The 12,680-nt window shown below is 44.0% G+C and overlaps 1 protein-coding gene across 2 annotated transcripts in view; it reads left to right on the forward strand.

Annotated features, from left to right (window-relative positions):
* Positions 1-12,680, forward strand: part of LOC311122174 (nuclear distribution protein nudE homolog 1-A-like) — a 43,145-nt gene that overhangs the window by 3,692 nt on the left and 26,773 nt on the right. The window contains exons 2-5 of one of the 2 annotated variants that reach the window (XM_084196570.1): positions 3,961-4,127; positions 4,447-4,557; positions 6,344-6,496; positions 6,583-8,050. In XM_084196570.1, coding sequence (XP_084052696.1) covers positions 3,961-4,127; positions 4,447-4,557; positions 6,344-6,496; positions 6,583-7,182 — 1,031 coding nt within the window. In that variant the 3' untranslated portion in view covers positions 7,183-8,050. Of the gene's footprint in view, positions 1-3,960; positions 4,128-4,446; positions 4,558-6,339; positions 6,497-6,582; positions 8,051-12,680 lie in introns of those variants that run through there. The other variant, XM_084196571.1, reaches the window with a different exon arrangement.

Below are 12,680 nucleotides of genomic sequence, written 5' to 3' on the forward strand. Positions count from 1 at the left end.
GCTCTACGGACAATTCCTTCAAACTTATTGCTTGGTTTTTGCTCTGACATGCACTGTCAACTGTGGGACCTTATATAGACAGGTGTGTGCCTTTCCAAATCATGTCCAATCAATTGAATTTACCACAGGTCGACTCCAATCAAGTTGTAGAAACATCTCAAGGATGATCAATGGAAACAGGATGCACCTGAGCTCGAGTCTCATAGCAAAGGTTCTGAATACGTAAATAAGGTATTTCTTTAAGTTGTATGAATTTGCCAAAATTTAGACAAAGCTGTTTTCGCTTTGTCATTATGGGGTATTGTGTATAGATTGCTGAGGATTAGAATTTTTTTAATGCATTTTAGGATAAGGCTGTAACGTAACAAAATGTTGAAAAAGTAAAGGGATCTGAATACTTTCCGAAGGCACTGTATTTTCTAAATGTACAGTGAGGGAAAAAAGTATTTGATCCCCTGCTGATTTTGTACGCTTGCCCACTGACAAAGAAATGATCATATATAATTTTAATGGTAGGTTTATTTGAACAGTGAGAGACAGAATAACAACAAGAAAATCCAGAAAAACGCATGTCAAAAATGTTATAAAATTATTTGCATTTTAATGAGGGAAATAAATATTTGACCCCTCTGCAAAACATGACTTAGTACTTGGTGGCAAAACCCTTGTTGGCAATTACAGAGGTCAGATGTTTCTTGTAGTTGGCCACCAGGTTTGCACACATCTCAGGAGGGATTTTGTCCCACTCCTCTTTGCAGATATTCTCCAAGTCATTAAGGTTTCGAGGCTGACGTTTGTCAACTCGAACCTTCAGCTCCCTCCACAGATCTTCTATGGGATTAAGGTCTGGAGACTGGCTAGGCCACTCCAGGACCTTAATGTGCTTCTTCTTGAGCCACTCCTTTGTTGCCTTGGCCGTGTGTTTTGGGTCATTGTCATGCTGGAATACCCATCCATGACCCATTTTCAATGCCCTGGCTGAGGGAAGGAGGTTCTCACCCAAGATTTGACGGTACATGGCCCCGTCCATCGTCCCTTTGATGCGGTGAAGTTGTCCTGTCCCCTTAGCAGAAAAACACCCCCAAAGCATAATGTTTCCACCTCCATGTTTGACAGTGGGGATGGTGTTCTTGGGGTCATAGGCAGCATTCCTCCTCCTCCAAACACGGCGAGTTGAGTTGATACCAAAGAGCTCAATTTCGGTCTCATCTGACCACAACACTTTCACCCAGTTCTCCTCTGAATCATTCAGATGTTCATTGGCAAACTTCAGACGGCCCTGTATATGTGCTTTCTTGAGCAGGGGGACCTTGCGGGCGCTGCAGGATTACAGTCCTTCACGGCGTAGTGTGTTACCAATTGTTTTCTTGGTGACTATGGTCCCAGCTGCCTTGAGATCATTGACAAGATCCTCCCGTGTAGTTCTGGGCTGATTCCTCACCGTTCTCATGATCATTGCAACTCCACGAGGTGAGATCTTGCATGGAGCCCCAGGCCGAGGGAGATTGACAGTTATTTTGTGTTTCTTCCATTTGCGAATAATCGCACCAACTGTTGTCACCTTCTCACCAAGCTGCTTGGCGATGGTCTTGTAGACCATTCCAGCCTTGTGTAGGTCTACAATCTTGTCCCTGACATCCTTGGAGAGCTCTTTGGTCTTGGCCATGGTGGAGAGTTTGGAATCTGATTGATTGATTGCTTCTGTGGAGAGATGTCTTTTATACAGGTAACAAGCTGAGATTAGGAGCACTCCCTTTAAGAGTGTGCTCCTAATCTCAGCTCGTTACCTGTATAAAAGACACCTGGGAGCCAGAAATCTTTCTGATTGAGAGGGGGTCAAATACTTATTTCCCTCATTAAAATGTAAATCAATTTATAACATTTTTGACATGCGTTTTTCAGGATTTTTGTTGTTGTTATTCTGTCTCTCACTGTTCAAATAAACCTACCATTAAACTTATAGACTGATCATTTCTTTGTCAGTGGGCAAACGTACAAAATCAGCAGGGGATCAAAAACTTTTTTCCCTCACTGTATTTATGCACATCGGGTCCGGGTGGGAAAGCCCCAAATCCATTTCGGAACGGGTCCAACTTTTTGGAACGATGAAGACCTCTACTTGAGAGGCCCAACACAACAATCCCTGTCACAGGAACATTGTGAATGCTGTCACAGAAGCTGAACTTGGGCCACCAATGGGGTGCAATAGGAACTACAATAACTGTTGGCATTTCATTTTCCCGCTGTACTGAAACCGAACCGTAACCGCAATGCGTACCGAACCGTGGGTTTGGTGAACCATTACACCCCAGTAAAAGACAAAAAAACATATCGCGTTAAATTGCCTGAATTAATGCAATAAAGATAAATAAAATGATAAGTAAAAAAAAAAAAATATATATATATATATATTACCCTTTAAACTACTACTACTATTTTGATTGTTATAGCCATCAATTGCCCCATTTAACAATCCTCCATATTAGCAAACGTATTTAAAACTTCACATTTTTCTACTATAGACTGAACGATATCATAATGAGCGATATCAGCCAAATGCATGTGATAAGTGGTCGGTATGGAAGGTGTCGATCATTTAATTTATCATCCCAGCTCTACAGTAAGTGTATATTATTTTGACGTGATACGAAGGTAAAGGGCTTTATGTTTCTAGAACCGTATCGCAATTGAGTCTATTCACGTTTAGATGGATTTGGCTGTTTTGGCTGCCAGAGGCAGTCTACCTCTGAAAATAACATACACTACATCACCAAAAGTATGTGGACACCCCTTCAAATTAGTGGATTCGGCTATTTCAGCAGCACCCATTGCTGACAGGTGTATAAAAATCGAGCATACAGCCATGCAATCTCCATAGACAAACATTGGCAGTAGAATGGCCTTACTGAAGAGCTCCGTGACTTTTAAAGTTGCATCGTCATAGGATGCCACCTTTCCAACAAGTCAAATTTCTGCCCTGCTAGAGCTGCCCCGGTCAACTGTAAGTGCTGTTATTGTGAAGTGGAAACGTCTAGGAGACAACAGCTCAGCCGCGAAGTGGTAGGCCACAAAAGCTCACAGAATGGGACCGCAGAGTGCTGAAGCGCGTAAAAATCGTCTGTCCTCGGATGCAACACTCACTACCGAGTTCCAAGCTGCCTCTGGAAGCAATGTCAGCACAATAACTGTTTGAAGGGAGCTTCATGAAATGGGTTTCCATGGCCGAGCAGCCACACACAAGCCTAAGATCACCATGCGCAATGCCAAGCGTCGGCTGGAGTGGTGTAAAGGTCCAACTTTGTGGCAACAGTTTGGGGAAGGCCCTTTCCTGTTTCAGCATGACAATGCCCCCTTGCACAAAGCGAGGTCCATACAGAAATGGTTTGTAGATCGGTGTGGAAGAACTTGACTGGCCTGCACAGAGCCCTGACCTCAACCCCATCGAACACCTTTGGGATGAATTGGAACGTCGACTACGAGCCAGGCCTAATCGCCCAACATCAGTGCCCGACCTCACTAATGCTCTTGTGGCTGAATGAAAGTCCCCGCAGCAATGTTCCAACATCTAGTGGAAAGCCTTCCCAGAAGAGTGGAGGCTGTTATAGCAGCAAAGGGGGGAACCAACTCCATATTAATGCCCGTGATTTTGGAATGAGATGTTCGACGAGCAGGTGTCCACATACTTTTGGTCATGTAGTGTATAAGGTCCTTGGACCTTACGGAGTAATGGTAGACTCACTCACTCCTTAAGAGTACATTCTAGAGTGTGGTATGAAATAGTAGTTGGCAGCCATTGCTGGCAACAATGCTCGACCTTATTGCCTCAAAATTGCTAGTGCATCGTCAGCATAAGGGTTTCAATTCCAAGCACAGATGAGTTATTTGAAAGAGCAACTCTGTTAGTTTCCCTAAAAGCCTATCATTCTAATGGTAATATATCATATTCTTGACCTTGAACAGATGCACAGCCTTTGGCACAGAAAAAACTCAGCTGGGAGAGTAAAAGCCTCCCATTCAATGGTGTTCCCTTTCAAGTTGTTGGCACAAAGACGTATGAATGCCACCAGGGGAAAGACAGACAAACAAAAGCCAAAGAGAAATATGCTGCTGAAAGGGACAAGAAGGAAGTAAGTTAGTAGACGGATCAATGTAATTTATACCATACACTTTTACAACATTTAATTTCATTTTAATAATGTTTTAGTACTAACTAACAATGGAATGTTCCTCAATAAAATGGAAGAAGATGGGACGTTAAATGGGTGTCCTAACTCTGTGGTCACTAAAGATCCCATGGCACTTATTGCAAGAGTATGTAAGTGGGGTTAGGGTGGTGAGTTTCTCCATACACTGTAAATAGCTTTAGGTGTCTGTCTAGAAAAGTGCTATGGAAGTCAAATTGTTTATTATTTTTATTATTATTAAATGTTTTGCTATCTTCCTCAGCTTGAAGACCATGCCTTTCTACAGAAACGGAAACTGGTACAAAATACCAAAAAGGTGGACTGCAAGGCTATAATAAACATCGCCCACGTTATCCGCTTTCCTGATTTTAAGGTACATATTCAAACTTACAGTGGGGAAAAAAAGTATTTAGTCAGCCACCAATTGTGCAAGTTCTCCCACTTAAAAAGATGAGAGAGGCCTGTAATTTTCATCATAGGTACACGTCAACTATGACAGACAAATGGAGGAAAAAAAATCAGGAAAATCACATTGTAGGATTTTTAATGAATTTATTTGCAAATTATGGTGGAAAATAAGTATTTGGTCACCTACAAACAAGCAATATTTCTTGCTCTCACAGACCTGTAACTTCTTCTTTAAGAGGCTCCTCTGTCCTCCACTCGTTACCTGTATTAATGGCACCTGTTTGAACTTGTTATCAGTATAAAAGACACCTGTCCACAAACTCAAACAGTCACACTCCATACTCCACTATGGCCAAGACCAAAGAGCTGTCAAAGGACACCAGAAACAAAATTGTAGACCTGCACCAGGCTGGGAAGACTGAATCTGCAATAGGTAAGCAGCTTGGTTTGAAGAAATCAACTGTGGGAGCAATTATTAGGAAATGGAAGACGTACAAGACCACTGATAATCTCCCTTGATCTGGGGCTCCACGCAAGATCTCACCCCGTGGGGTCAAAATGATCACAAGAACGGTGAGCAAAAATCCCAGAACCACACGGGGGGACCTAGTGAATGACCTGCAGAGAGCTGGGACCAAAGTAACAAAGCCTACCATCAGTAACACACTACGCCGCCAGGGACTCAAATCCTGTGTCCCCCTGCTGAAGCCAGTACATGTCCAGGCCCGTCTGAAGTTTGCTAGAGTGCATGTGGATGATCCAGAAGAGGATTGGGAGAATGTCATATGGTCAGATGAAACCAAAATAGAACTTTTTGGTAAAAACTCAACTCGTCGTGTTTGGAGGACAAAGAATGCTGAGTTGCATCCAAAGAACACCATACCTACTATGAAGCATGGGGGTGGAAACATCATGCTTTGGGGCTGTTTTTCTGCAAAGGGACCAGGACGACTGATCCGTGTAAAGGAAAGAATGAATGTATCGTGAGATTTTGAGTGAAAACCTCCTTCCATCAGCAAGGGCATTGAAGATGAAACGTGGCTGGGTCTTTCAGCATGACAATGATCCCAAACACACCACCCGGGCAACGAAGGAGTGGCTTCGTAAGATGCATTCAAGGTCCTGGAGTGGCCTAGCCAGTCTCCAGATCTCAACCCCATAGAAAATTTTGGGGTGACAGCCCCAAAACATCACTGCTCTAGAGGAGATCTGCATGGAGGAATGGGCCAAAATACCAGCAACAGTGTGTGAAAACCTTGTGAAGACTTACAGAAAACGTTTGACCTGTGTCATTGCCAACAAAGGGTATATAACAAAGTATTGAGAAACTTTTGTTATTGACCAAATACTTATTTTCCACCATAATTTGCAAATAAATTCATAAAAAATCCTACAATGTGATTATCTGGATTTTTTTTCCTCATTTTGTCTGTCATAGTTGACGTGTACCTATGATGAAAATTACAGGCCTCTCTCATCTTTTTAAGTGGGAGAACTTGCACAATTGGTGGCTGACTAAATACTTTTTTTCCCCACTGTATATCAAGGTCTAGGCCTACAGTTGGTCAAAGTCTAAGGCTGCGTTTACACAGGCAGCCCAATTCCAATTAGGGGCAAAAGAGATGATCTGATTGGTCGAAAGATCAATTAGTGGGGAAAAAGATCAGAATTGGGCTGTCTGTGTGAAACAGCCTAACGCTGTACATAGTAACAGTACATATTTAACAAATACCACATTATTTGATGTCTAGATTGAGGAAAGTACAGTGCGCTCTAAAAAGGAGGCCTCCCAAACTCTGAAGGCAGCACTAAGTGAAACACCCAGCTCCGTGAAGGCAGAGGTTGTCTACTGCGTCAGGTTCCCCTCCCTCTCTGAGCATAGCTCACATGCAGTTGTTGGTGAGGTAAATATATATATATATAATCTATATAATATAATGTTGATTAAGATACCCCTTTATGATAAACCCATGTATTCTTTCTCCAACAGGAAGCTTATGTTAGGGAAGCTGTAGATGCCAGGCTGAGAGAGAAGATTGAGCAGCTGACTCTGTCTGGTGTGAGAAAGATGACTGAAATGAAGTGTCATCTTAACACCTTTGTAGTGGAAGAGCTTTTCTGTGGAGAGCAGCCCCCTCCACCTACTCGCAGGCGGTATTACCCGACTGACAGTGACATAAGAAATGTCATGTTTAAGACCAAGCAGGCCACCAGAGACCCCAACGTTGAACGTCCAGACGAAGGTCCATCTAGAAGAGGAAAGAAGAGGTCCTCTAGGAAGGTGTTGCAGTTGAGGAAGCAATGTGCAGGATATCTTAAAGAGATCACAGACCTCACTTATCATCTCCAAGATGAACAGTGCATGACTGACCTGTCTTCACGTCTCAAAAGCGTGTTGCTGGATATGAAGGCCAATGTTCCACAGGATACAGGCCTTCCACTGACCTTTTCTCCAAGGAAGAGAAAAGCTGAGAAGGCCATGGACCCCCTACCAACCAAGAGCGCATCACACCCTTTCACAGGCGGGGTAGAACAGCATACAGAGGACATAGTGAGTGTGGATACCTTGTTGGCATTGACCCTAGGGTAGTAGGGCTGTGTGGAGACATTTACATTTACATATTTAGTCATTTAGCAGACGCTCTTATCCAGAGCGACTTACAGTTAGTGAGTGCATACATTATTTTTTTATTTTTCATACTGGCCCCCCCGTGGGAATCGAACGCACAACCCTGGCGTTGCAAACGCCATGCTCTACCAACTGAGCTACATCCCTGCCGGCCATTCCCTCCCCTACCCTGGACGACACTGGGCCAATTGTGCGCCGCCCCAGGATCTCTAGTGGCACAGCTAGCACTGCGATGCAGGGCCTTAGACCACAGCGCCACTCGGGAGAGTAAAGTTACACTACCTTGTTGTCATTGAGCCTAGGGCTGAGGACGGAGTGTGTGGAGACCTTGTTGGCATTGAGCCTAGGGCTGAGGACGGAGTGTGTGGAGACCTTGTTGGCATTGAGCCTAGGGCTGAGGACGGAGTGTGTGGAGACCTTCCACCAATTGAGTATCTTTTGGGTAGTGTAACTTTTATTTCAACTAATGTTAACACAACTTGATAAAACATATTTTCTCATCTCAAGATAAATGACTATAGTAAGTGCCCAAATAAAGTAACGGTTGACCGTTAAACGTGTAACCTTGAACTGAGTTGAAGGACAAATTAAAAGAAAAAACAGCAGATGTTATGGGGGTGTCAAGAGGTGGATGCAATCTGAGGGCAGGTTAGTGTTTTTTTGTCATGAATCTTGTTCTGGAGGCAGCTCTGCAGAGTGGTCACTAGCTGGCACAGCCACAGTAATAACATCTGATTTTAAACCTAACCTTAACCACACTGCTAACCCTAATGCCTAACCCTAACCTTAACCACACTGCTAACCCTAATGCCTAACCCTAACCTTAACCACACTGCTAACCCTAATGCCTAACCTTAAAGTAAGATCAAAAATCAAATGTTTGTTTGCATGAATCTTTACAATATAGCCAATTTGGACTTTGCAGCTGGTCTATCTAAGGGGAAATGGCTCCGTTCCGCCTCCAGGACAAGAATCACGACGGTCGTCAACGTGCTATCTGAGGTGGGAGGGGGTGTGACATATTGCATAGATGGCTAGCCCACCTTAACGCAAACATTTTTTATGTGCTTAATCAGTTTGTAAGAAAGGCGTTCATATGCAGCAGTCTTAACCATTAGCACAGACCACTCCTGACCTGTATCAATGTAATGGCTCTTCTATTTGGGGATTATCATTTTGCAGGCACAGAGCAGGGTAGTTTGTTTCCAATCCCAAGTGTAGTTTGGCACATGTTTCAGTTCAGAGGGATTTGAGAGTAGGAACAGTCTTGGGCCAAAGGGAATCATCCAGAACTGTTGTAAACGTGTGCATGTCCATAACAGGTGAACCAAGGTGCCTCTGGCCTGGTTGCATCTCTGTTGGCTTTTGATGATGTTCAAAAGCAACTTTTCAAATTGAAACTTGTGCTTAATGCAAGCAAAAGTTAATTTATGGTTTTCTCTTCTCTGAAAGTAGACAGATGGAGTCACTTGAAGATTTTAACTCTAAAAGGCCAGCAAATTGATAGGGTTACCTATAAGTATCTTGGGATTTGGTTAGATAAAAAACTGAATTTTAAACGGCACATTGATAACTTGACCAAGGACCTGAAGTTGACATTGGGTTTTTATTTTAGGAACAAATCTTGTTTTTCAATGTCAGTCAGAAAGGATCATATTCAAAGCACTTTTTAAAACTCTGTGCTGGATTATGGTGATAGTGTCTTTATGCAGGCCTCAGCAAGTCAGCCTACCTTAACTCTGGACACAGTGCATTATGGTCCGGGCCGGATTAATGCAGGGGTTTACCGGGGTGCTAGATGTATCACCAATGCTAGATCACACACCCATCGCTGTGAGTTGTATGCCTAGGTGCAATGGACCGCTCTCTCCACCAGGAGGCTAAAGCACTGGTACACTTTGGTGTACAAAGCATTGATAGGACACCTCCCTTTGTATCTCTTTGTTCCGTACTGACCAGATTAGTCACTCGTGCCCCGTTGACTTGCTAGTCGGAACTAGGAAACTCTGATATTTCCAACTTACTGATGCGTGGAACACGGCACGTGTACAACTACAACCAGTTAGCAAGTCGGAAATTCAGAGTTCCGACTAGCACGTGAACACGGCATCAATACAATGTTCATAGTCTCTGCTGTCCTTGTCTGTTCCTAAGGCTAGAACTGAAATGGGGGAAACAATATTTTAACCATAATGCCCCTTCATCCTGGAACATGCTTAAAAATATATGAAAGTCAGTCTATTTTTAAAACTCTGATCGAAGACAGTTTTTTTGATAGCTACAGTTGTTTTTAATCTGTCTGTAAATTGTGATACTTTGTCTTTTGTGTGTATGTTTTTATTTTATTTTATGGACATGCAGCTATTTCCCTGTTTTGCCTTCTTGGTCGCCCTTGCAAAAGAGGTTTCTAACCTCAATGGGTCTTAGGCCTACCTGGTTAAATAAATTAAACATTTACAAATGTTGCATTTAGAACGGTTGGTTTTATTATACACTGCTCAAAAAAATAAAGGGAACACTAAAATAACACATCCTAGATCTGAATGAATATCTTATTAAATACTTTTTTCTTTACATAGTTGAAATGTACACCTCCTGATGAGGTGGCGGATGGTCTCCTGAGGGATCTCCTCCCAGACCTGGACTAAAGCATCCGCCAACTCCTGGACAGTCTGTGGTGCAACGTGGCGTTGGTGGATGGAGCAAGACATGATGTCCCAGATGTGCTCAATTGGATTCAGGTCTGGGGAACGGGCGGGCCAGTCCATAGCATCAATGCCTTCCTCTTGCAGGAACTGCTGACACACTCCAGCCACATGAGGTCTAGCATTGTCTTGCATTAGGAGGAACCCAGGGCCAACCGCACCAGCATATGGTCTCACAAGGGGTCTGAGGATCTCATCTCGGTACCTAATGGCAGTCAGGCTACCTCTGGCGAGCACATGGAGGGCTGTGCGGCCCCCCAAAGAAATGCCACCCCACACCATGACTGACCCACCGCCAAACCGGTCATGCTGGAGGATGTTGCAGGCAACATCCTCCAGCATGTGCTCAGTGTGACTCTGTCACATGTGCTCAGTGTGAACCTGCTTTCATCTGTGAAGAGCACAGGGCGCCAGTGGCGAATTTGCCAATCTTGGTGTTCTCTGGCAAATGCCAAACGTCCTGCACGGTGTTGGGCTGTAAGCACACCCCCCACCTGTGGATGTTGGGCCCTCATACCACCCTCATGGAGTCTGTTTCTGACCGTTTGAACAGACACATGCACATTTGTGGCCTGCTGGAGGTCATTTTGCAGGGCTCTGGCAGTGCTCCTCCTTGCACAAAGGCGGAGGTAGCAGTCCTGCTGCTGGGTTGTTGCCCTCCTACGGCCTCCTCCACGTCCCCTGATGTACTGGCCTGTCTCCTGGTAGCGCCTCCATGCTCTGGACACTACGCTGACAGACACAGCAAACCACCTTGCCACACCTCGCATTGATGTGCCATCCTGGATGAGCTGCACTACCTGAGCCACTTGTGTGGGTTGTAGACTCCGTCTCACGCTACCACTAGAGTGAAAGCACCGCCAGCATTCAAAAGTGTACAAAACATCAGCCAGGAAGCATAGGAACTGAGAAGTGGTCTGTGGTCACCACCTGCAAAACCAGTCCTTTATTGGGGGTGTCTTGCTAATTGCCTATAATTTCCACCTGTTGTCTATTCCATTTGCACAACAGCATGTGAAATGTATTGTCAATCAGTGTTGCTTCCTAAGTGGACAGTTTGATTTCACAGAAGTGTGATTGACTTGGAGTTACATTGTGTTGTTTAAGTGTTCCCTTTATTTTTTTGAGCAGTGTAGTTAATAAAAAGCCAAATCATTGATGGATCACTGGATATAATAAATACATCTGATGGTATGTCAGGACCATGGACATTAAAAGGGTCCTGACTGATGGTATGTTTATGTTTCTACCATTGTGGCTAGATGGAGTAGGCCTACAGCTCAATGGTACGCAGCATCATCTGGACGTGTGCAACAAAAGTTCAACATTCACCTTCTGCTACCATTTCTGTCAAGCCGTCTATGCACACAATTTGATGCATATGTTAGATAAATCCAACCTATGCACCCTACAGAACTCACTGCAACTGCCTCTGCAACGCAATGCTGCAAGGCAAACGCAGTGTTCCATTGGAAATGAATGTACTTCTGGTGTACCAAAACGCAATGACTCTGTAGGTGTGATCAAGGAGTGCGTCTATCATAATCCAAAACGTGTGTGCACATGCACAGCAATGTTCTAGAATATTGGACCATTGGCTTTCATACTTTTCGAATTCTCAGCGTAGCTCAAGCAATTTCTGCAACTGTCAAGACATTGAAATGAATAAAGGACAGGTAGGCCTACTGAAGCTGCGTTGGTTGGGGATTGTGGGGAGGTGCACGTTCACGCCTCGATCACACCGACTACGTCATTGTGTTTTGGTACACCAGAAGTACATTCATTTCCAATGGAACGCTGTGTTCGCCTTGCAGCATTGCGTTACAGAGGCAGTTGCAGTGCGTTCTGTGTAGTGCATACGTTGGATTCATCGAACATATGTGTAGATGGCTTGACAGAAATGGTAGCAGAAGGTGAATGTTGAATTTTTGTTGCACACATCCAGATGACGCTGCGTACTATTTAGCGTAATGACGCTGTCGTTGTGATCAAGGCGTCAGGCTGTGTCGTCGTCCCCCCGCGGATGGTGGTCTCAGAGCTGTGTAGCTATGTCAACAATGGGATTGTTTTAACCTGCAAAGTTAATTATCCTAACCTGCTAGGTAAACAGACCATCAGTGACTGTAAACAGATATTGAGTGACCGCTCTAACAATGGAAATACATGTCCTCCGAGATGGAATGCAGGCTGGAGGAGGCGAGATCAGGTGGGACCATTCTAGCCAATGAGAGGGCAGATACGCTGTGAACAACAGGCCATTGAGATAGACAGAGGACTCATCCTTGTATCTGTGCCATGTTTACCTCTTATCTCCATTTTAAAGTAGTACATTTTTCTTCTTCATTGGCTGATTGCTCCCAACTCATAGGAATCCCCACCCAGTTTACTACTTTAAAATGGTGAAACTGGATGCCCTCAATGGCCTTGTCTATGCTAAAATGGTTTATTTCCATGAGTCCTCTATCTATCTCTATGACAACAGGCACAACTCAGATATAACAGGTGTGTGGTGCTGGAGGAGGGCGAGGGCGCTTCAATTTGAGAATACACTGAACATTTATTCTGATTCTAAATATATTATATTTAATTACCACAAAAATTCCATGAATAGTGATTGAATGTCAAACCAAATAAATATGTAGGCTACAGCAGGTCGGTAAATGGTGGTTTCTTTCCTGTCTTCTCTCTGGTGGTGGCGAGAATGATGAGGAACGGCCCTGCGTCTCAACCAATAGCCAATGTAGGCTAAATATC

This window comes from Coregonus lavaretus (genome assembly GCF_964263955.1).
Source record: "Coregonus lavaretus genome assembly, contig: HAP1_SCAFFOLD_2615, whole genome shotgun sequence".
Taxonomy (NCBI): Eukaryota; Metazoa; Chordata; class Actinopteri; order Salmoniformes; family Salmonidae; genus Coregonus; species Coregonus lavaretus.